The sequence below is a fragment of the Saimiri boliviensis genome, chromosome 3 (genome assembly GCF_048565385.1).
Source record: "Saimiri boliviensis isolate mSaiBol1 chromosome 3, mSaiBol1.pri, whole genome shotgun sequence".
Classification (NCBI taxonomy): domain Eukaryota; kingdom Metazoa; phylum Chordata; class Mammalia; order Primates; family Cebidae; genus Saimiri; species Saimiri boliviensis.
Genome location: NC_133451.1, coordinates 98630882 through 98656827, shown reverse-complemented (window position 1 = coordinate 98656827; position 25946 = coordinate 98630882). Strand labels below are relative to the sequence as shown.

Genomic DNA, 25946 nt, shown 5'->3' with positions numbered 1-25946 from the left:
TTTCCATATACTTTTTAAATGAGTAGACAATGAGTTTTTCCCAGCATCCATAGATCCTTGATGTTGATCATTGAACTGGCAGAGAAGCTACCAGTGTTAACCTTCCTTACATTGTAAATTTCCTAATTATCTGTATTTCATTCAGAATCAAATCAACTTAAGGCAAGAAGGACGACTAGATTCTCAATTAATGATAATGTGTGTGCATCAAGAGAGTGAAAAAGATTACTCTCACATTACTTTCAATTTAATGTTTCATGTTTAATTCCCTTTTCTCTAATATATAATTATATATTAAGACTCAAGTTGAGTCACTGTGGATATTAGAGATAAATTCCATACCTGAAAGTCTATGTTTAAGTTCAAAAAGTTTTATTTAAACACTTTTAGTATGGAATTGCAGATGTAATTTGCCCTCCACAAAAGAAATGGAAGGTTGTTTCATAGATATTCAAGTAGTTGTTTCTGATAAAGATATTTGTGTTATATTTGTGTGGTTGCTTTTAGATATTTTCATAATATAATTATTTTCTTTTCTAAAGATTTAAATTGACATTGTTTTAGACAAAATAGTTATAAAAATAGCATAAAGTTTCTTGAAATGTTAACATTTCAGTATATTTGCTTTTCTGTCTTTTTCTCTGAACATACATGTGTGTGTGTGTACAATGATTGTTTTTTAGAATCGCTTAATAGTAATTAATGTACATAATAGCACTTTAAGTACTTCAGTTTGTATTTTCTAAAAGAAGGACTTTTATTTTACTTGACCTCAGAACAGTTGTCAAAATAAGGAAACTAAACTTGATGGAGTAATATTATCTAACCTAGAGACCTTAATCATATTTTTTCAATTGTAGTGTGGCTGTTTTTTCATAGTATGCATTTGAGTTTTCCTCTTTGGGCTTCCAAAAATCAGTTCTGTCACACCATTACTATTGTAATATGGAGTCATGGAGTATCTTTTTGAAACAGAATACTTAAAAACTGAAATTTGATTTTTTTAAATCCACCTCATACATAACTTGCCCTTTTTTCTTTATAACTCAAATTATGGTTTTCTTAACAAAGCTTTTTATTAAATTCATAACCTGTGTCTTACTATTAAGACATAGATAATAAATTTAAACTTTTCTTCGGTGAGGAAACATTTATTGAGCAATTTTGCTTCTGCTTGTTGGTTTCACAAAAATAAGATTGCTTTCTGTCCTCAAGAAGCTCATTGTTTAGTGGGAGAATTCTCTGTTTTGATGGGCTGCTTATTAAGGTACATAAATTCAGTCTTATAGTTTTGTGTACTGAAAACTTATAGGCAAAAACCAATTCTTGTTTCATAAGCATGAAAATGACATTTTGCAAAGATAATCTACAATTTCTTATTTATTCAAAAAAAACCCCTTTTGAATATGAAAGGGTTTCTTTTTTCAACTTACGAATGTAAGTTTTTAGTGAAGCTCTAGCCCCTTTGTCATATATGATAAATGCCTTTCGAAGTGACTTTTAAGAAGCTGTAGTATAAGTGATTTGTGCTGCTGCTTTTGTCTCAATCAATTTGTGTAAGAAAGAAATCCAAAAACATAACATAAAAATTACTTTAAGTTTTTGATTTTTATTTAAAGGTAATTTAGGTTTCAGTGATGAATCGAAGAAAGAAGGTGATTTTTCTTAAACCATGTCAAGTAAGAGCTACACTTAAATTTAAAATGCTTGGATAGAATTGGTCTTGTGTTACCATTTGGTCTGGCTTGCTTTGAAGTCTTAGACCTAAAAGGTCTTACCAGAAAATATCAAAGAGCAAAATGTGAAACATTAGCCAGGAAAAATAAAGTGATCAAACAGCTAAGGCATGAAAGAAAATATTTACACCAGAAGAAGCTTGCAGTTGATTCAAAAGACAAATATTAAGGAACAACAAAGTAAAATGTTACCATCTGTTTCAAAATACTGTAAAGACTTGGAAATTGGGCATTCATTTCAGTTGGCCAGTAGCTTAATACCTTGTTAAAACATCAAACAGATGTTGAAAGCCACTTATATTTACCTCATCAGTCATACTCACAGCAAAGTTCTGGTAATTGTCTTTGAGTGTTAAAATGCTATGCTGCAAAAGAGAAGGTTGTTGAAAAAAGATGACCTACATTAAATAACAATTCTAGAGCTTATTATTTTTTAATAATTTTTCTATGATTAAAAGGGAAACTAAAATATTTGAAACAAAGTTTATCTCTGTCCTGTCAGAAGTTTTTGATGTAATAATTTACCTATAGTTTTGCTTGACTTCTCATTATAGTATTACCATTTTAGGGTTAGATGTGCTGGAAATAAGGAATAAAGATGAACACTGACTTCTAGATATATTGTGCTGATGATAAAAGTACATCATTGCATTTGTATTGAATTTTTTATTTTTATTTAATGTCTTTATGTATTCACTAATATTTTTAAGTTCTGTTAGGTAGGCATCAATATTCCAGTTTTACAGATGAAGAAGCCCAAATCACATATAGAGTATGTGGTAGAACTGAAATTAGAACACAGTTTTTTTTCCTTTATTTTTGATTTTTATAGACAGAGTCTCATTCTGTTGCCCAGGCTGGGGTGCAGTGGTGCAATCTCGGCTCACCGCAACCCCCGCATCCCACATAGCAATTCCCTGCCTCAGCCTCATGAGTAGCTGGGACTACAGGCACACACGGCTATGCCCCACTAATTTTTTGTATTTTTAGCAGAGACAGGGTTTCACCGTGTGGCCCAGGCTGGTCTCGAACTCCTGAGCTCAGGCAATCCACCTGCCTTGGCCTCCCAAAATGCTAAGATTACAGGCATGAGCCACTGTGCCTAGTAGGTACAGTGGTATTATAACATCTAGTCTAGTGCTGCTTCCACTAGACTTTAGCTGTTTCTAGAGATATCACACATTCATTTAGAAGAGCAATATGATCATCCTAGTGTAAAATAACACAATCCAAATTTGTATATGAGAGAAATACATGAGCAAATTATAAGAAGATAATAATTTGCTTGGTATCACCATCATCATCCTATTAAAATGAAAAAGGAGTTAAAAAACAAATTTGCCCTATTGAATTTAAGTCGCATTCCCTTATTTAATTGACTGGTATTTTGAATGTAAATAAGAAGTACTAGCAATGATGTGTGAGGAAGTGGCTATAGAAAAGGTAGGAGAAAAATAGAAGTAATATTTGAATGCCTGCTTATTATATATTACATAGATGATATATATTTTTAAATACATTTTGATTATATTCATCATTGTAAGAGGACAGAATTTAATTGATTTTAAACTCCAGATTGTGGTACTAACGACTAAATCTGACAATAAATGAAGAAAGGGCATGCACATGTATAATAACCATGGCAAAATTTCACTCCATCTCTCTTCTAAAACTGTTCTTATTTCTTTTATTCAAATTTAGCAAATGCCCCTATGTCTAATTCTTATTTACTAACCACTTTTTAAGTTGTTTTTTGTAAGGCTATCCTAATGGGCATTTTTGATAGGAAATGTTTTTTTCTTCTTTTAAGCAAAACTATGCTGAGCATATCCTCTACTTAAGTTTCTTTGGTAGTTGCAGAGGGTTTATAAAAAGATACACAAGTGCCCTCAAGTACATAGTTTTTTTTTTTTTTTTTTTTTTTTTTTTTCTAATTGACATGATAGGTTAAATTTTTGTATGTGAAATCTGTAGTATATAGAACATGTATAGCATTGTATCTTGTATAGCTTATCATATAAGATATAGAACAGGCAAAATGAGTACTTTATAGAATCAGATAAAGTATTGATGGCGGCAGTGGCCTGTGTGGAATGGCCACTACCATGTTGCTGGATGCAGTGGGGGAGGCACTGCTGGGGCTGGCACTTCACGGAGCCTACGGAGGCCAAGAATAGGCAGCAGCCCTGCCTTTCCCGGGCATAGCTGCAGCCACGCTATTTGGCGCTACAGACTTGAGACTCCCTGTGCTCTTGTGTGCCAGGAACAGGCAGAAGCCCAGCTCTCCTGGGTGATGTAGGCTCAGAAATGTCCGCCCCACTGCCTGGCCTCTCTGTGCTCCCTGTGCCCACTCTGATCTTTGAACAAGGTTGGAACCAAGCCCAGGCACTGTTGCACCCTGGCTAGGTGTGCACACACTCAAGGCAGCATGGACATGCCAGCCCCCTGTGGACTTTGCACACCGACAAGCAAGGGAGAAAGTCCAAAGGGGGCAGAGGGCAGCTCAGCACTGGCCTGCAGGTACCCCTTGGCACGAACAGCCTGGCTACCATGAAGAACAGGGATCAAACAGGTTCCTGGGCAAAAGGGGATGGGTCCCTGGTGAAGCCCCACCTTCAGGCTGGGAAGGGCTTGAAGCCTGGGGAGTTCCTGCTGGTCCTGTGGACATGAGTAGGAACTTGTGCTTTTTCTGGGCCCACCTATGGCCACACATGGACCAATGGATGTGCACTTCTTCCCTCTAAGGCCCATAAAAACCCTGGACTCAGCCAGACTTAAGCAGTTGATAGATGGCCAGCTGCAGAGAGGAGCTACCCACTGCAGGGTCTTCTTTCTGCTGAGGGCTGAACACTCGTAGGGACACCATGCCTGTGGAGAGGAACTACCCATTATGGGTCTCCTTAGCTGTTCTATAGCTAAATAAGTCTCTTTACCTTGCTCACCCTCCACTTGTCCACCTACCTTATTCTTGCTGGATGCAGGACAAGAACTCGGGACCTGCCAAATGGTAGGGCTAAGACAGCTATAACAAACAGTGCTGAAACAGTCTCTTGCTTGCCACATTGCAAAACAGGAGAAAAGAGCTGTAGTCCTTTGGGGAGCCCAGACCTAGGAGCTTTCTAAGCCAGAGCTGTGACTCTCTCTTTGGGGCTCTGCAGTTCCCGGCATCTGCAAGCTTCCAGGCACAACCATGTTCCCTGGTGCCAGCTGTGGAAGCTGCTTGCAACATACCTGGTTCAGCTGCAGCCTTACAGGGATCCATTGTCTGTGCCAGCACCTGGACCTGCCTGCCCTGCTGCAGCCATTAAACATGGCTGTGCACAGTGTCAGACCCCACACTCACTCATATACCCCTTGCTTCTCCATGCCTGGCTCTCCCTTGGCAGGCATGGCATCCAGGCCAGTAGCTCGAGCTGACCAGAGCCTGCCAGTCCAAGTGGATGGAATGAGCACAGCGGGCCCAAGTAAACTCAGGCAAAGGCACCAAGTAAACTCAGGTAAAGGCCGTAGGGATTTCCACCTGGCAAAGCAGCACCCTAAAATCCCATGACAGTATGTTCTTTTATGGAGAAATATAAATCATTTTGAGAGACATAGAAGACCTATATAAATATGGAGATAGCATGTTTACAGATTGCTAGGGTCAGTATTGTAAAGATGTTAGTTCTCTACAGCCTGTCTTTATATCTTATCTATTTTCAATAAAAATTTAACTGTATATGAAAGAGAAAATACTTGGCAAGGTAGTTTTAAAATGTATATAAAGAAGAACAAACACTTACAAAGAGCCTACATTTTCCCAAGGAGAAACTAAAAGTTGTGTCTGTTTTGAGAGGTCTAACAATTATCAGTAATATTTAATAAAATGTTTTATATAAAATATTTTATTTAAAATAGTGTAATACTGTACTATTAGGCAAATTGACCAAATGAACAGATGAGGGAGCCAAGAAACAAACCTACATATGTTTGGAGATTTGATTTAGAGCACAGCTGGCACTGCAGACTACTTAGGGAGAAAGAGATTTCAATAAAGGGAACAGGCCTCAGTTGATTATGTAGGAAAACAAATTGTACCTTGTCTGACATTTTATGAAAAATGAATTCTAGATGGATCAAGAAACTTAAATATAAATGGCTAAACTGTGAAACTTTGAGAAAGTAATAGATTATTTTGACAAAATCAGTAAGTATAAGGAAAAAAGATTACAAATGAAAGATAAGAACTTCTTATTCATAAACAGATACGATAAACAGAAAGAAAAAACAAAACCACTAAGTGGTAGAAGGTATGTCAAGTCATAGTTACTGAAGAAGGCATTAGTATCTGGAATTAAAGAACAACTGTGCAGTAAAAGTTTATCATAGCCTAAGACTGTTGTCTTTAGAAAATAAATCCTGCTAGCAATGTTTGCCATTGGCTATTGTCTTGAAACCTCTATTGCAGAAATGTTCCCATGGATCCCTAACTGCTGAGGCTAGTTTACTGTCGTCGTAAACAACCAAAGCGGTTTATGCTAAACCCTTGCTTTTCTTTTTGAGGTCTTGAATTTTTGTACACGACAGGCAGAGAGTGCCTGTGTGACAAGTCCCAAATAAAATCCTTGAATTTTCAATGGGCTTCCCTGGCCAGAAACATCACATAACATTTGTTCTTCAAGATTGGAAAGAGGTTAAAAAAAAAAAAAAAAAGAAAAATACATCATATACATAGTGCTACATTTTTGTTGCTGGAAGAAGAATGTATTGTGCGTGATCCCTGATAGGAGGGTTAGAGCATAAGGAAGCCTGAATATAGGTTCCTTAAGACTCCCTCTCTGTCTTTGTCCCTTGTGATCCAGCTATGTCCTTACTGTGTCACTGTAATAAATCTTAGCTGTGAGTACACTTAGGTCTAATACGTCCTTCTAGTGAATTTCTAAATATGAGAGTGGTATTGGGGACCCCAAAACAACTAGAGAAATAAGCAAAAGATTTGAATGGGCATATCACACAATAACAAACCCAAATGACTAATAAACATGTGAACACATGCCTCAATGTCGTTAATGTTCAAGGAAATGCAGTTTAAAACCACAATAGATTTTATATACCAGATTGTTAAACATTAAAAAAATCTGTCAAATATCTAGTGTTGGTGAAGAAGTAAAACAATAGGAACTATCATTCACTGCTGGCAGGTGTATAGATTGCTATAACTCCTTTTGAAAAACATTTGGTGTCATGTAATGAAGTAGAAAGTGCACATATCCTATAGCTTAGAAATCTGGTTCTAGGTTGTTACCCTTGGGAGCCTTTTTCAGATGTATACCATACGTGGTATTCTGTGCAACATTGTTCATAGTATTAATGATGAACAACTTAAATGCCATTGACACTTGAATGTATAACTAAATTATGATGTATTCATAAAATGGAAATAAGAATTTAATGGGTACACCTTCATGCAGCAATATAGATAATGTTGATTGAAAAAGCAAAAGAATGCAGTCATCCTAATTCCAATGTTATAAAGTTCAGAAATGTGCTTGACTAAACAGTATATATTTTTAGGAATACAAACATATGGCAGAACCATCAGGAAATAGAAGAGAATGGTAAACAAAAATTCTAGACATCTTTTCCTTTTGAGGAACAGGGCTGGAGATCGAATCAGGGAGAACAAAGGGACCTTTAGTGATAATTTTGTGTTCTTCACTTAAACTGCTTCTTGGTACATGGATGTTCATTGAAGCTTTCTTCTTTATACCTTATTCATATTAATCAGCAGTGTTTCACATTTATTCATTATTTGCTGAACAGTTTTGAAAAAAACTTTTTATGTGAGTGAAATGGTGAGGACATAGGCACCCTCATGTATTACTTCTGACAATAAAAGTTGATACAACTTCTCCAAAGGGCAATTTGGTGTGATTAATCAAAATTTAAAATCCACATACCTTATGATCTTGGAGTACCACTTCTAAGAATTTATCTGTCTTTTATATGTATATACTTGTGGGAAATATTTATAATATTTTCATCTAACTGATAATAGCAAAATAATGGAAGTTCTAAAATATTTTTTTGTCAAGTTAAGTGCATCAGTGAAATTATTGGCAGTTTTCAAAAATGAGGAAACTCGTGTTTTTAAAGAACAAAGAGGTATATAGCAATATATATAGTATTCTACCATGTGGGGGCAGAGGTGATGGCTGGACAAAGTTATATACACATAAATATGTATGGATGACAGGGGTATAGAGCTAGGAGTTCATTTTTCAATTTATATCTTTTTATAGCTTTGACATTCTACTACTAAAAATAGTAACTACTTTTTAAAAGATAAAATACACTTTAAATATTTAGTATTAACGGAAGATAGGCAATAAGGGTGAAGGAAAAACAAGTCCTTGGAAGCCTAGAGAACTGTGTTAAAAATACAGAGAAAAGCAAAGAAAGGAATTAATGTTGGAGGGAGGATTTTAAAAATATTTGGGACTTGTGTATATTTACTCTTGATTCCTTGACATTAAATATCTGTATTATGATGATTAGTTTAGAATGTTTTCTAGTAAGAGTTGTTAATTTAATTGCATGGAACTTTTACATAGATCTTACCACACTGATTGTAAAAATGTACTATTGCTTCCTTCCCTATTGTAATTATTCATTATTTTAATGTATCTATCATTACAGATATCCCTCATACTTGGCCCCTGAGGTAATTGCACAGGGAATTCTCAAAACCACTGATCACATGCCAAGTAAAAAACCATTGCCTTCTGGCCCCAAATCAGATGTATGGTCTCTTGGAATCATTTTATTTGAGCTTTGTGTGGTATGTATAAAGAAATATTAATATAATAAAAACAAATTGTGCATTTATTGAAATAATCTTTTGGAGAGGAAAGTTATTTAATAATACTGTGTTTTTGCTGTACAAATTGATTATGAGGAGAAAAGGCTTAATTTGACTTAATCATCTTTAATAAATTCACATTTTTTTTGGATCTCTAGAAACATTTTTTTACTAAGTGTGAATGTAAATGTTACCAGATGTATATTATTTTGATCTCTCTAGTAATGTGTACATTTTTACTAAGTTAAGACGTTTATTTTAGTTACATAAGATATATGGAGTACCATTAAAAGTTTAACAGTGTATTGAAATCAAACCCGCGTTTTTAGAAGATCGATATGACAGTAATTTCAGTAATTTAGGATTGAGAAGACTGACACTTTTTTTTTTCAACGATCTCTCTACCTGTAGTGTTGATTTGATAAGTGTTTAAGAACATTTTTTCTTCTCTATTAAAAAAAAATCAAAGCATCTCTTTATAAACATCAGGTACTCTTAAGCCTTTTCCTTCTAAGTTTATTTAAATGATCATATAAGCTTACTTTGTTTATGATAAGAGAAATATGATAACTAACATTAATGAAGCATACTCTGCATAATGTAACCCTCACCGTAGCCTGTGGTACAGTTAATATTTTAATTTTATAGATGAGAAAAGTAAGACTTCAGGTGGTTAAGTAGTTTGCCCAAATTATGTAACTGTCTGGTGGTGGAAGAGTTCAGTTGGCACACAATCATTGCTCAGCTCATAAATGCTGAAGGTATAAGTGGTTGACTCCAGACCTTATACCAAGGAGCCTCCTGAAGCTGACTAATAAGGAAACAATTAAAGTATAATATGTACATCTTTTAAAAATATACCAGGTATGTAGGAGTGTGAAGTAAGGCTGTCTGAAGTTATTGTGGGAAGAGGAAGGAGTGTTAGGAAAATTTTTAATGGAGATTAGATCACCTGAATCATTATATTCAAGTAACAATTAGCTGGGTAGATGAAAGAGTATAATCGGTCTTACCCAGGAGGCATCTTGGTCTCAATAAAATAAGGCTCCAGGTGGCCCGGAATACCTCTAGATATCCAGGTATGTATGGATCTCAAAAGTGAACAATGCTTACATCAAACTAGAATATAGTGACCCTTAAATATATGAAAATTTTAAATGATACATGTTTTGCAACACATTCTAAAATGTTATTTCACCAGTAATTTTTCTTTAGTGGAGCTGACTTTAAAAATCCAATAAAACTTTTTGAGATAAATGGAGATGCCTGATAAAATCAGTCTCAGCTATGGGGGAAGAAAAAGACCTCCCTAGAAAAAAGATGGAAATATTAACACAAATTTCTTTTCTCATTTTATTTAGGGAAGAAAATTATTTCAGAGCTTGGATATTTCCGAAAGACTAAAATTTTTGCTTACTTTGGGTAAATGTCAGAAAATTTTTTATCTTTCAAATATAAATATAACTCAGTATCTATTAGTAATCGTGAAGATTGATGATGCGTTCTTTTGAAATAGTGAGTACACTGAAATACCCCCTTTGCTCAAGTTGCTAATGATCAGTGGTAATGATCAGCAGAACAGCATAGGAAGTGCCTTCTAAAATATTACAGCAGAAATTTTTTTATTCTCTGAGGAATTTTAACCTAGATGAAAATAATCTTAGCTTTATGATCTAGCCAAGTAAATTAACTTGTAAAATCAAATTATGAGACTATAAAATTGTATTTTTATAGCAGAGAGTATATATTAATGTTTGGGCTATCTTTCTATCTGATGAATCATGTACAAATAACAACTCAAGAAGAATATTGATTTTTCTTTGTAAAAGGCTGATATGTATTTGCATGTATGTAGATCCAAATGTGTAATTCAAATTAATAAAAATTTATGTAATCTGCTTTAGACTGGAAATAATTAAGCATGTTTGATAATTAAGGAGAAAAAAACAGTGATAGAACACTTTATATAAAAGAGTGACAGATTGGTATCCAACTTATGAATGTTTGCAAATAAGAATATGTACAGGAAAATATTAGTAAACATTGAATAATAATGATTTATAAGTAAATTTGCAAAAATTTTACTGGATTTACCACATTTAATTACAAAGATTAATACTACAGCTATTAAGCTTTGGAGATTCTTAAATGTGGTCTGTAATCTAAACTTATACTTTAAATTCCCAGATAAATGTAAGTACATTGTCCAAATTATGTATAATAAAACAAATTTGTCTTGTAATCATGAAAAAAAAAGTTACAAAGCCTTCTTAAAAGTGCTGTTTATATACAGTCATTTCTTGAAGAGAATTGTTTATAGCACATGCACATGTACCAAAATTGATGTGTACTCAAGTTCCATAGTCAGTCCCGCAGAACCGATGTGTATGAAAAATGGGTCCTCCATACATGTGGATTTCACATCCACAAATACCGTATTTTTCAACTCATGTTTGGTTGGAAACAATCCACATATAAGTGGACCTGTGCAATTCAAACCCATGTTGTTCAAGGGTCAACTGTGTGTGTCTGCATGTATGTATTTAGAGACAGAGATCGAGTATCTTTACCTTCCTTGTAAAGGAATTGCTCTTTTATCAAACTTGTTAAGCTAGTATCTTTCAGTATCAGTTTTTCAATTAGTATTTGTCTGAAGCTTTTCATTTTTATCAAAACATGAAAGGAAATTTAACAAAATGATAAAGTTTTCAGTATTCTGAGTTCCAGAACTGCATTACTCCATTAAAACATTTTTGATCAGAGTTTATTTTTTGATTTGTTGGAAGTTTAGAAAAGAGGCATGTATTCATATAGTTTTCTCTGTTTTATAGATTGTGTAGATGACACTTTAATAGTTCTGGCTGAAGAGCATGGTTGTCTGGACATTATAAAGGTTTGTCATTAATCTTTGTCATTATCAAGGTTTGTCCATTTGTGCTGCTATAACAAAATACCTGATATTGGGTAATTTATAAAGACAAAAATTTATTTTTCCACAGTTATTGAAACTAGGAAGTCCAAGATCAAGGCACCAGTAGGTTCAGTTGTCTAGTGAGGGCTGCAGTCTCCTGAGAGAGGAATACTGTCCTCACAAACCTGAAGGGCAAACTAGGCAATTGCTAAGTGAAGTCTCCCTTTTCTAAGCCTCTTAATGCCATTCACCAGGGGAAGAGCTCTTACGACATAATCACTTCTTAAAAGCCCCACGTCTTAATACCATTACATTGACAATTAAGTTTCAAAGTTCATTAAGCCTGAACTTTGGAGGGGATACAATAAAACAATGGCAATCTGTTAATCAAAATTTATTTTACACACTAGGGATCCAATTGCAAGCCATTTTAAAGCAATGCTTATTTCCCATTAAGTATTTGCCTTTGCACAGTGACTACATTTGTATAAAGTACAAATAAAAACTTTAAAAAAACAAAATCTTCTAAATTATCAAACATTTAAATAAAATACATTACTAAAATTGATCATTTTAATTAATTATTTTCTCTCTTTACCAGGAGCTTCCTGAAACTGTGACAGATCTTTTGAAGAAATGTCTCACCTTCCATCCTTCTAAGAGGTTGATGTTATTTAGATATTGGGATTACACTGAGATCCTTTACACATAAGCACTTGATTTTTTTCTTATTTGTCCTAACGTAATGGATTAAATATACATAATGTACATATGATTAAATATACATAATGTATATATGTAGTAATATAACATTGATATCAGTATCACAACGGTGAATGATGTACGCTTTCATTTTTTGTGAATAAATGAAAAAGTGTTAAAGTTAAACCATGGTCAAAAACTGACATGTACTAAAGAAGGTACTAGTTCATTTCCAAGCTTCTAAGTAGAAAGTCAACTAAACTGTGGAATATAGGTATTCCTAGACCCAATAATATCATCAGAGAATTGAGAATAAAAGTTTGTTGTCAATATGTATTATGGCAGTGAATTTGGGTAAGTGATATAGTAAATTAATAATTGTTGATAATAAGAAAGGATCTCTTAGAAGTTTATTAATTGACTTTCATTTGATGATATTACTACTAGTCATACAGCTATTCCTAAACTCCTTAAGTATATAATGTTTGAAAATAATGTTTCCAAATTTGTCTTTAGCAAAACAACTTTATCAAGACATGTTAAAGAAAAATAGTAGTTTTGTGTGAATGTACCACATTAAAGTAAAGGACAGGAAGAAAACCCAAAAGGTATTATTATAATAGTTTGCATATTTATTATTTAATTAAGATATTCAGTAAAGCAGGTGAAATGCTAGTCAGGCTAAAAGTAAAAAAAATGCAGAAGCTCTTACGGAGTGATATTTTTGATACATCATAAGGTAAAGAAAGTACAACGTAAGTAAAAAAATTCAGATTTCAGTATTTACTCACAGTTAATTGATTGTAATATAAAAGTATACATGTAGACTCTGCAATGGAGAGCTGTATTATTTTCTGTGCTAATGAGATATTTAAGATGTTTATCCTCTTGAATGTATGCCATTATTTTAGGAAGTTTTTTATGACTTTCATTCATGCTCTGTATTTTAAATGTTTTCAAGACTAAGCCCAGATGAATTAATGAAGGACAAAGTGTTCAGTGAGGTGTCACCTTTATATACCCACTTTACCAAACCTGCCAGTCTATTTTCATCCTCTCTGAGATGTGCTGATTTAACTCTGCCTGAGGATATCAGTCAGTTGTGTAAAGGTAATGATAAAGCATATAAAATAATATAAGCCTTGTTTTTAAAGGAAGTTTTCTTATCCTAGTTTCAGCTGAATTTATCAGCAATATGTATTAGTGATATAGATAGTTATCTGGGAATTAAGAGATTATTCTGCAAGTGATTAAAATATAACTGACTGCCTGGGTGTGGTGGCTCATGCCTGTAATCCCAGCACTTTGGGAGGTCAAAGAGGGAGGATTGCTTGAGGCCACGCATTTGAGACCAGCCTGGTCAACATAGAGATATCCTGTCTCTACAAAAAATAAAAAGTATATACACATACACACACACAAATATATATATGTGTATAGTTAAAGCCTAACTTGCTTGTATAATATCAGAGTCTAACTGAACTGGTGAGGGGAAATATCAAAGTGCAGTCAGCTCTAGCCTTCTATGTGGTGGTTAAGGTTAACAGAAGCATTGTTTAGTCAATCCTATGATTAGGTCTGAATCTTTAAGGGAGCCTGTGCCTCTAGCCTTTAGACAAGTGCTTCCTTGCCCTTAAGTAGTGGCTAGAACACACACACACACACACACACACACACACATACATTTGAACTAACAGTTTATCCTTTAAATTTAAGTTACTGATATTCTATATAATTTATTTATAAATGATATCTAAAAATATTATTGATAAGAATTATATACCATTATATTGTGAATGTTGAAGAGAATATCAGCTTTTAGTCTGACAGTTCTTGTGTGAAGATTACAACTCTTGGAATGTAAGGTTTAGTGACACCAGTAAGTTACCTCTATTCTGAAAAGTTCTTTTTTCTTTTTTTTTTTTTCTTTTTTTTTTTTTTTTCAAGACGGAGTTTCGCTCTTGCTACCCAGGCTAGAGTGCAATGGCACGATCTCGGCTCACCGCAACCTCCGCCTCCTGGGTTCAGGCAATTCTCCTGCCTCAGCCTCCTGAGTAGCTGGGATTACAGGCACGCGCCACCATGCCCAGCTAATTTTTGTATTTTTAGTAGAGACGGGGTTTCACCATGTTGACCAGGATGGTCTCGATCTCTTGACTTCATGATCCACCCGCCTCGGCCTCCCAAAGTGCTGGGATTACAGGCTTGAGCCACCACGCCCGGCCTGAAAAGTTCTTATGACTTAAGTCATGGCAGAAAATAGTTAACTAAACATTCCTTCAATTAAACATTTATTGAGTTCCTGGTATGTGTCACATGCTGTATTTTAAATAACATTCATGCCAAATGGAATGGCATGACAGACATTTAGTTATACGATCACTATTATAAATGAAGGTCAATATGAATATAGCACAATGGCAGCACAGCAGGAGCACGTAGTTCTGTATTTCTGTCTGGAACATCAAGGAAGACTTCAGAAAAGGCAGCCAGCCATTGCCTTGAGACATGAGGGAAGGAACAATTTGTGCTGGTTCCTTCCCCATGTGCTATTTTCTACCCTTACTCTTTTTGCTATGTACAGTGTAAAATTACCAATACTATGTATTATAAAGGGTAAAAATTCCAGATTTTCCTTTTTCTGGTTTCCGTTGATATGGGCAGTAAACTTGTGAACTAGAGTTGGCTAATGGAATCTAAATGAAATTACTGGGCATTATAGGGAAAAAACAAAATTGTGACAGGAAAGGTACTGCAGCATAGGTAAACCACTTTCTTCTCTTCTGTATGCAGGAAATGGTCTAGAATTTTGACAAGCATAGGCCCCTCCTGTACCTATGATTGTATTAAGAGAGATGAATAAATGTCTTTATTATGTAAGCCACTTTTAGTAGTATATTATTTTCAGCCTGGAGCATTCAAATTATTACAAAAATTGAATGAGAATCTGCCAGTCATGGCATACCTCCAGGTAGGAGAAGGGAAATACCAAGCTCCAGCTCATTCTAGCCACTCCTTAAGGGCAAGGAAACACTTTGTTTAGAGTCACTGGCTCACTTAAAGATTGAGGGCTGATCATAGGACTGAGACTGACTACAGAATGCTTCTGTTCCCCACACCTTAACCACCACGTAGAAGGCTAGAGCTGGCTGCACTTTGGTATTTCCTCTTTCCAGGTCAGTTAGGTTCTGATATTATCCATGCAAGTTAGGCTCTGACTAACCAGTTTATCCTGAAGGCAGACCTTAAGAACAGTGCTCATTGTATTTCAAAATGGTTTCATTTCCTCTGCCACTGCTGGAAACATAAGAGCATTTTTCTCCAGTATTTAATGTGAGAACCTTGTCAAACTCCTGGTGATAAAACTTACAGAAGTGTTGGGGTATCCCTTATGACTGGTACCCTCTGGAGTTTTAAACTCTCAGATTTGTCTACATTGAGCCTCCAGTAATTTATAATTACCATTTAGGTTTTCCAAATTTGGCATTGGTTCCTGAGGCACTGCCCATGAACGTCTGTTCCAGTAGTCCGTAGCTCCCTATATTCTCCTGTCTCCAGACTTGGGACAGAAGTTAGCCCTATGTCCTCAACTCTCTTACAGATCCAATAATTGTTGATTTTTCAGTCTCTTCAACTTTCTATTTGTCGTTAGGATAGAGTAGCAAATTTCAGGCTTCTTATAATCAGAACTAGAATCTAGAAGTCTGTTCTTAAGTGTTTGTTTTTATTTTTTTAGAATGGCAGCTATTATTGCGTGTTGACTTTGCTTTTAATAGATATAAACAATGATTACCTGGCAGAAAGATCTATTGAAGAAGTTTATTACCTTTGGTGTTTGGCTGGAGGTGACTTGGAGAAAGAGCTTGTCAACAAGGAAATCATTCGATCCAAACCACCTATCTGCACACTCCCCAAGTAAGGAAAGTAACTTCTCTTGAAAATTTAAATAAATAAATAGTTATAATTATACATATATGGTAATAATAAAAAAGAAAATTTGTTGTTTAAAAATTTTTTTTTGGTAGGCATTCCAATGAAGTGATTATTGGAAGTAATTGGAATCAACACTTTGTTTGATTGTCCAAAGTTTCTAATTGTTGAGTTCCCATCAGTTGTCATTGATCAGTATTTTGCTTTGTGACCTGTACGAAATGAAGTTAATATTATGGAATATCTTGGAATAATTGATGTTAATGAAAAACATACAAATCACAGTAGGATATTTAAGAGAGTTAACTAAAAACTAGCTTAGTGTGCCTACTCTGAAGAACTATGTTCTTTTCGCAAGCATACTTGTAAATGAACTCTGTAGCTTCACTGCATGTTGTAGAGATGATCACTGTGCTTAGTGTGTTGCTAAAAAATCTGCAAAATTGCATAAGAAGATGTCATGCTAGAAATTAGACTGGAAGTGAAATACCTCTACAGCCTTGGGGCTAAGATTACCATCAACACTGCTCTTCATGTTTATTCATAAAAATATGAACCTAAATTTCTTGAGCTTCTACTAATAATTTAAACTTTTCATTTTAGGCTGGGCATGGTGGCTCATGCCTGTGATCCCAGCACTTTGGGAGGCAAGGCAGGTGGATTGCTTGAGCCCAGGAGTTTGAGACCAGCCTGGGCAACATGGTGAAACCCTGTCTCGTAAAGAAAAAATAATTAGCTGGGCATGGTGTTGTGTGCTTGTAGTCCCAGCTACACAGGCAGCTGCAGGTGGGAGAATCACCTGAGCCCAGGGAAGTTGAGGCTGTAGCGAGCCAAGTGCAGTAGCTGTAGTCAAGTGCTACTGCACTTCGCCCTGAGCAAATGAGAGAGCCTGTCTCAAAATAAAATAAAATAAAATTTTAATTTTTAGATTTCAGGACTTAGGTTTGATCATTGTAGGTAACTGTGGAAGTCATCTGCTGATCATTTTCTTACATTTTAAACTTTTGCATTAATTGTTTGGATTGACTATTTTCTATTTTTTTCTCTCTTAATCTGATTTTAAATGTTAACTATGATTATACCATCATACATTGAATTAAGTAGAAAATCAGAGACAAGTTTACGGAAATTCCAAGAAGGCATGGTGGAAAGGATATATAGACTCTTAAAACTAATTTATTGAAATTGTAAACAAATTTTATTCATTTGTTATTCAATATTCTTCTGTGAGGTTACTGTCAGTATGCTTTTTCTCTCTTCCCTTTATCTTTTTCCACCCTTATAAACTTTCTCAGGAACACATTTGGTTAATGTCAAGAGAGTACTGTTAGCATTGAAACTGCATGAACAAAGAGTTGTAAATTACACTTTTGTTTTTCTGAAATTCTTTATGTTTATATTCATACCTACTCAAGCAATATCTAAAAATGAGACTTGTTTGAAGAAATCTCAATACATTGTTTTATTAAACATCCAGTAAAGTTTAATTCTTTTTTGAAGAAGGGATTGATGACTTAGAATAAACTTTACTTTCTAGAAGAGACAATAAGCTGGATTTTATGTGCATATTCTTATCTTTAAAAATTTCTTTTCAGTTTTCTCTTTGAGGATGGCGAAAGCTTTGGACAAGGTCGAGATAGAAGCTCACTTTTAGATGATACCACTGTGACATTGTCATTATGCCAGCTAAGAAATGTAAGAATTATATTTTGACAGTTCTACTTTAGTTTTTTTTTTTCTTTAATTAAAACCTTACAGATAATACAAGAAGTCTTGTATTCCTCCTTGATTTCACAAAATATGGGAGAGCTTCTGTAAAGTGTGTGCCTCACAGTAGAATTGCATATGTATGACTTGAGGTTTATTATCTGGTTGTTCACAAAAAATGATTTTTATCAGTTTTATCTTTTCACCATCATTGGATAACTGTTCTCATTTCTTTATTTACTTGGTAACACTTTCTTTTATCAAATTTTTAAAAATTATTAATCCAATGGTATGGAAAAGTATTTTACTATAACACTAATTTTAAATATCCTGATGATAGTGCAGTCGTAAGTCTTTTCACATATTTTAGCAGTTTGCCTACCTCTTCTGTGTTTTACTAGTTCATATTTCTTGCTTTTTCTGTTGAGTGATTTCTTATTGATTTGAGGACTTCTAACACTATATCCCAGATATTGTATCTTTGTGAGCTATATGTCATGAAACTATATTCTGATCTGTGGCTTTTCCTTCAACTTGTTGATACTTATCTTTTATTAAATAGAATTTTAAATTTTTATCAGTTATTTTCTTTTATAGTCAAATATATTTTATTTGATGTATTTTTTTCTTGTTGTAACTTATTTAAAGTAATAGCAAGGTTGTAAGTATTTTTATAATGTGTTTATATATTTCCTTTTAAAAGATGTGAAGAATTGTTTCACATTTAGCTATTTAATCCACCTGGAATTTATTTTTGATTAACTTTGTAAGGAGGGTTTCCAATATCATATTTCATTGATTAAAAAAAGACTCTTTGTCTCAGTACCATATATTGAATAGTTTTCACCTTTTTGATCTATAATACAAACTTTTTCTATGTGTATGGATATGTTTCTGGGCTTTGATATTCTGATTTCTTGGCCTGTTTGTCTAATTTTAGCTAATACCACATTGTTTTAATACATAGTTTTATGTGAACTGTTGATGCCTAGCAAGGGAAGACCTTCAGTTTTTTTGTCCTCAAAATGGAATAGGAGCTCTTTAATATCTTCCTCTACAAGCTGATTTGTATAATCATCATAAAGAGGTTCATAAAACATTATAGGGTTTTGATTGATGTTGCATTGAATTTGTAGGTTAATTTGTAGAGAATTGATGTATTTAAAATATAGAGTTTTATTTCTTGAACATACTTAAGTAAACATATCATTTATTTGTCTTATTTTATATAACAGTTTTCTTTTAGTGTCTGTATATCAGTTATAAGATTTATTCCTAAGGTAATTCGTTGTTGCTCTTGCAAATGAAAAATGTGTGTGTGTGTGTGTGTGTGTGTGTGTGTGTATGAGTATGATTTTTTTCTAAAATTTTATTTCAAAAACTTTTAAACAGAAAAGTTGAAAAGCATTTACAGTGAACAATTTCCCACCTAGATCAAGCATTGATATGATCCACTAGCAAAATAGAGTCAGACATATTCATTGTCCTATTACGTATAGCTGTTTTGTTCTACACTGGCAGAAATGAGTAGTTGCAATAGAGACCACATGGCCCACAAAGCTAAAAATATCTATTATATGGCCCTGCATAGAAACAGTTTGCTAATCCCTGACCTAGGTTCTAGAATTAACATTTCACTTCCTTTATCACATGTCAGTTTATCCTTCTAGCCATTCATCAATCCATCATATTTTTTGTTCTTACATTTTAAAGTAAAATGAAGACTACTACAGTTCAGCTGACACATTAGAGTTTAAGATTTATTTATGGTTCCTTTCTAGGCAAAATTTTCATATAGTAAATTGTACAAATATTAAGTATACCAGTAGATGAGTTTTAAAAATATATCAATAATATTTTTAAAAATACCATTTCAGCTACTGTTTCGTGCATGATTAGTAACACAATTGATTTTTTATGTTAATTTTGTATCCGGCAACATTGCTGAACCTATTCTTTTTCAAATAATATGTCTATAGATTCTCTTTGGTTTTCCTTGTAAATTAAGGTGATATCTTTTCCTTCATTTCTAATTCTTATCTATTCACTTCATCTTTTCTCATTATTTTTGCTGAGCCTCTATAACACCATTGAATAGAAACAGAAATAGTGGGCATTCCTGTGTCATTTCTAGTTTTAAAAGGTTGCTTTTGGCCAGGCATGGTGATTCAATCCCAGCACTTTGGGAGCCTAAGGCAGGCGGATCACAAGGTCAGCAGATCAAGACCACCCTGGCTAACATGGTGAAACACTGTCTCTACTAAAAATACCAAAAAATTAACTGGGCGTGGTAGCACACACCTGTAATCCTAGCTACTCGGGAGGCTGAGGCAGGAGAATCACTTGAATCTGGGAGGCAGAGGTTACAGTGAGCCGAGATTGCACCACTGCACTCTAGCCTAGGTGACAGAGTGAGACTCCATCTCAAAAAAAATTTGCTTTTTATATTTCATAATTAAGTGTAATATTTGTTGCATTGAGTTATAGAGGTCTTCTATTCTTAGTTTGTTATAAGTTTTGTTATGAATGGGTGTTGAATTTCACTGAGTATTTTTACTGTATCTATTGAGATGGTCATATGCTTTTTTATGTATTATGTTAATGGATTTAGTTCTGTTGATGGGGTTTTCCAGTGTTAAGCCATGTTTATATTTCTGGGATAAACCCAGTCAGATCAGGATTTCATTTTTCCTCTTTTATACATTTGTGTTTTGATTTTTCTAATATTTTGTTTAGAATGTTTGCATTTCTGTTTCTATGTGAGATGGGCCTGTGAGTTTCTTTTCTTTTACTACACCAGGCTATTTTGGTATCAGGAGTATACTAGTCTCATTAAATAAATAGGAGAGTGTTGCCTTCTTTCCTATTTTCTGAAAGACTTATATGATTACATATATCTATTTCTTTAATGTTTCCTGGCAGTTAGCTTTAAAACTATATTGTAAAGGGCTCCTTATCCCTATCTGGGTGTATTTTTAATCATTGCTTCAGTCTTCTTAATGGTTATAAGTTTATTCAGGTTATCAATTTTGTTTTAAAATCATTTTTAAAAGTATATGTTTTGGGGCCTTTACGTTTGTTCTTCCCACTGCCTGTAATACTCTTCCACTGCTTCCATTTCCTTTATTTCCATTCTTTGCTAAAATGTCACCTACTGGTGGGCCTTTATTGGCCGTCCTTTATAAAACAGCAGTGTCACACCTATCCCTTGTACTCTTTATCCTCTTTAGCTTGTTTTGCTTTTTTCCTCCATTGTACTTCTCTTCATTTGATGTGTTACGTATTTTCTTCCTATATAGTAACTGAAGGAATGAATGCTGTTTTTATATGGAAGTCCTATTAATATTGTAGCAAAGTATAGGGGAAAGTCTTTAATAATCTTATGATTAAGTCTCAGTTTTTTAGTGAGCCTGTGTTCCTGGGCTGTGACCTTCACAAGGTTTCTCAGCTTCCCACCCTTCCCCGCCCCCACCTGAGACAGGAAAGCTAGAGGAGCTGGAGTTGGGTATTTCTTTTCCCCTACATCAAAGACTAGAGTGGACTGGAGTTTAATACTTCCTTCTCAAGTTGGCTAGATTTCTGTAAAACCTGCTTAGTTAGGTCCTGGTAAAAGAGTTTCCCTTTAAGGCAGGCCTCTTTTAAGGAAAACAGAGTACTCTGGTGGTATTTCATATTGGTTACTTTCCTTCTCCCCCTGCAGGAAGTCAAGGGTATTTTTCTCAGATCTTCACCCTGAGAACCTGGAAGGACCTGTGGGGGTTAAATCTCATGGAAGCAAGGATGGCCTCCCTAAAGCTGGGCTTCCAGAAGTTTTTCTCTCCCATACTAGTTTGTGTTCAGCCTGCAGGTATTAGATAATTACCTTTTAATTGATCTTAACAGGCTCCAGCAGTGGCTATGTACCTGGTAGCTGTGATTTGCCTATATTCGAGGATCCCTCCAGTTTTTAGAACATCACTCAGCTCTGATTCTGATAAATGTGAGACGAGTTCTTGATTTTCAGTTTGTTCAGCATTTTTCTTGTTAGAGGAAGAATGATGACTTCTAAGTTGTTTATATTTTGTATAAGAAACTGGAAGTCTAAAAAGGCTAGCTTTTCTATTTCTAATCATTCATAGCTAAGGCTAAAATAGGTACCTATCCTTGTTTCCTGTCTTAGCAATTCCTCTAGTTTTTTCTTTATGTGGCTTTAGAAGGGTCTTCTCCATTGTGAAGGTCTGTTATGCAGGTGCTCAAATCTTTATCTCATTATGGTCTTAATCTCTAGACCACAGTTCTTAACTCCTTTCTCTGTATGCCCAGTTTTATATCTGTTATCAATGCATTTTTCTTATGTTTTAAGGCTTTATCTAATCATTGAATATTTTACATGTTATGTAGTAGGAGAGTATTAGTATCTCTTCTCTGCCATAATGCCAGCAACAGAAAATTAAAATATATAATTATTACTACTTGATACTCTGAATTCATAATCTCTTTGAAAGAATGTGTAAAGTAACAAAATAAGTAACAATACCATGCAGCAAACAATAAATTACATCCAAAATATATGATTTCAATTGATTTTGCTTTGCTCTTGTTTCTTCAACTTAAATTCCATCCAAGTTAAATGAATGTAGTCTTCAAGTCTACGGTCTCAATTCCCTTATAGTTCTACCTGTGAAATTTAAAATACTTTTCTTCTATAAGAAATATTAATTTGCTGAATCTTAAAATTATATGGAAACCAAATAATTTTTATCTTTAGTGTTTTTGAACAACTGTTTTCATCTTTTAAAAATCCTAATGTGCTACTTTGTATTTGGAAAAGACAGACAAGAGACTTATTAAATAAAATGTATGACATTCAGGATACTGAAAACTAATATTTAAAAAGATATATGTATTAATGCAGTAAAACTTGGGAAAATTTTATTTCTTTACTTAAAATTTCAATATATGAAAGATACACCTAAAGGTTTACTAAAATAGGATATGAATAAGATAAGTGCACAGCACATTAATTTTTAGAGAAGAACCAGGCATAAATTTAGTGTTTGCCAAATTCTTAGTGTTGAGTTAAAGATTTTTTTTCAGCTTTAAAAATTCTGAGAATAACTCACATGGGTGCACAATGACTCTAATCAATAGAAGACCAGTGCTTTCTACACACAGAGCTTGAACTTCTGTATCAGTCCCCATAGGAGCAGACATTCTGCCTTCAAATTGGAAGTTGAACAGCAGAGCAGCAGGGAAGATGCCATTAACCTTACTCACCTTGCTTAGAATGTGGTTATCATTTTACTTTACTACTGCCTTCCTGCTTATGTTTTTGAAGAATACCTATAATCCTGTCAGAGTTGTTATTAGGAACAACATTTAGTATAATGATTTTGTAAAAAACAATCATTAAGTGAATTCTGTCCATTGATTCATTAGCTATTTGAGTCATACATGTTCAAAGTATGATGTGAGAAGTTTTTTGGAATCCTTTTCCTAGAACCTTTCCTTTTGACTTAGCTGGTATTATCCCAAAGCAAAAATAAATCTACGTTGTGCTTTTAATATATACATGGATATATAGTACCTCTTCTTAATCATCTTTCTTCATATAACTTAATTTTCATTCATTAAGTTTTATGCTAGTGCTAGTAATTCTGAGTTGTGTTTGGAAAATATATCATGATAAGTGTCTAACATTTGTGAGTGATACCTATAGATAAGAAAAAAAAAGACAAGATGTTTTTCACAGCCAAACCTAAATCAGCAGAGGCATGGTATATTTGCATGTTTATGATAAGAACGGATTTTTAGATTCTATTTTATATTTTTCTAGGTCTCTTTATAAATTTATAGTTTTTATATTACTTTTCTTTTTAAACAAAGAACAGGGTTTCTGCCCAAGATGTTTATGTGTAAATATTTTGTCTTTAAATACACAGAGATTGAAAGATGTTGGCGGAGAAGCGTTTTACCCATTACTTGAAGATGAGTGAGTATATATAGTCTCACTTTACATTTATTTTTCTTTCTGTTTATATTAGATTTATAAGAATTTTATACATTTTCTTTGAAATGTGTTTTCTAAATAGAAAATAAAAACATGATGTTTTGTTTTATTTTTTTTTTTTTTTATTTTTTTTTTTTTGAGACGGAGTTTCGCTCTTGTTACCCAGGCTGGAGTGCAATGGCGCGATCTCGGCTCACCGCAACCTCCGCCTCCTGGGCTCAGGCAATTCTCCTGCCTCAGCCTCCTAAGTAGCTGGGATTACAGGCATGCACCACCACGCCCAGCTAGTTTTTTTTTTTTTTGTATTTTTAGTAGAGACGGGGTTTCACCATGTTGACCAGGATGGTCTCAATCTTTCGACCTCGTGATCCACCTGCCTCGGCCTCCCAAAGTGCTGGGATTACAGGCTTGAGCCACCGCGCCCGGCCGATGTTTTGTTTTATTAAAATTTTGTAATTTTTTCTGAAATCACTGTCAATAGAGTTAAAAAGAAAAAAAATAAAATTTTGTACCTTTTGTGGATTTTTTTTTTTTTTTTGCTTTTGTTCTCTTTTACAGCCAGTCTAATTTACCTCATTCAAACAGCAATAATGAGTTGTCTGCAGCTGCCACTCTCCCTTTAATCATCAGAGAGAAAGACACAGAGTACCAACTAAACAGAATTATTCTCTTTGACAGGCTGCTAAAGGTATGGATTCTAAAGTATAAAGTGTTAACAATAGCACATATGGAATTTTTCTTTAATTTTGTCAGTAATTCTTAGGAAATCTTGAGTATGAGAAAACTAATTTTTATGACCTATCTTGTCTAGTTAACTTTCTTTAATTTTAAAAATGATACATATTCTTAGTAAGTAAAATTCAGAAGAAAAACAAGTTTTGTTACTTATGCAAAGTCATGTTAGACAAGGACTAATATCCTTATTTTTTAAAAGAAGACTTAAAAGTCAACAGTAAAAAGCATCAATATTGAAACAGAGAAATGGATAGAGTACATAATATAAATACAATTAGTAAATCTATTCAAATTGTTCTTCACTAGGAATGAAAAAAAAAGAAGTTAAAATAGGGGTGTTTTTGTGTACCACATTAGCAAAGTGAGCACAGATGCAATAACATTGGAACTCTCATTCTATTGGGATAAATGTGAATGGGCTGAAACATTTTGTAAAACAATTTGAGTGCATATATCAAGAACCTTAACAACATGTGTCCTTTGTCCTATTTATACTCTTTTAGAAATTTCTCCTAAGACACAAATTTATAAAAGTACAAATTTATATGCAAAATGCAGAAGTACCCATAATAGTAGCTTACAGTTATTGAACACTTCTCTGTCACCACTTTTTTAACAGAGTGCTTTACCTGCATTATCTTACTTAACCCATATGAGGCTGATACTATTATCCTCCATCTGACTCCTTTAAAATCCCCCCAGAGCACAAAATAGAGAGGAAGGATTAAAAAACAGGTAGAATCAGCTCTTCTTTTTAATTATATAATAAAAGTTTTGCAAGGTGTTACGGATTCATTCCAATGCCTATTTATATGTAGTACTAACACCAGACACAATAATTGCAGATACTTTGAAATTTATTGCAAGTCACTCCAGTTTTTTGACGGTTATATTCAGAACTGTCTAGACTAAAAGGTGGCACTAGGTAATTTGAGACATTTTCATTTCTTTTTTGATATCATAGGCTTATCCATATAAAAAAAACCAAATCTGGAAAGAAGCAAGAGTTGACATTCCTCCTCTTATGAGAGGTTTAACCTGGGCTGCTCTTCTGGGAGTTGAGGTAAGGAAAAAAGAGAAGGTTAGAAGCTGATAAATAATGCTAAGAAAGGATGAAGAAGGGTAGTGCTTTCCAAATACATATTTTTTTCAGTTACTAGACAATAATATAGTAAAATATAAGCATTTGAATATTTGGCAATTTTAAGTAGAAGGAATATAGAAAAAGAATAGAATAGAAAAATATAATTCAGGTTTATTAGATTATACTATTCAATATTTCATTTAATGGTGCTCACAGAAAATGTTTTGATTATTAATTTTAAAAGCAGAGACTATTTTAAGAGTATATGTCAGTTACAAGTGGGTAGTCCTGCTTATAAAGTATGCTTACTA

The 25946-nt window shown here is 33.9% G+C and overlaps 1 protein-coding gene across 3 annotated transcripts in view; it reads left to right on the top strand.

Annotated features, from left to right (window-relative positions):
• TBCK (TBC1 domain containing kinase) overlaps positions 1-25946 on the top strand; it is a 265679-nt gene that overhangs the window by 49531 nt on the left and 190202 nt on the right. For 2 of the 3 annotated variants that reach the window (XM_074396536.1, XM_003929478.4), the window contains exons 6-15: positions 8415-8556; positions 9939-9999; positions 11409-11470; positions 12090-12151; positions 13152-13300; positions 15967-16105; positions 17716-17815; positions 23749-23798; positions 24375-24504; positions 25516-25614. In XM_074396536.1, coding sequence (XP_074252637.1) covers positions 8415-8556; positions 9939-9999; positions 11409-11470; positions 12090-12151; positions 13152-13300; positions 15967-16105; positions 17716-17815; positions 23749-23798; positions 24375-24504; positions 25516-25614 — 994 coding nt within the window. The remainder of the gene's footprint in view (positions 1-8414; positions 8557-9938; positions 10000-11408; positions 11471-12089; positions 12152-13151; positions 13301-15966; positions 16106-17715; positions 17816-23748; positions 23799-24374; positions 24505-25515; positions 25615-25946) is intronic. The other variant, XM_010340090.3, reaches the window with a different exon arrangement.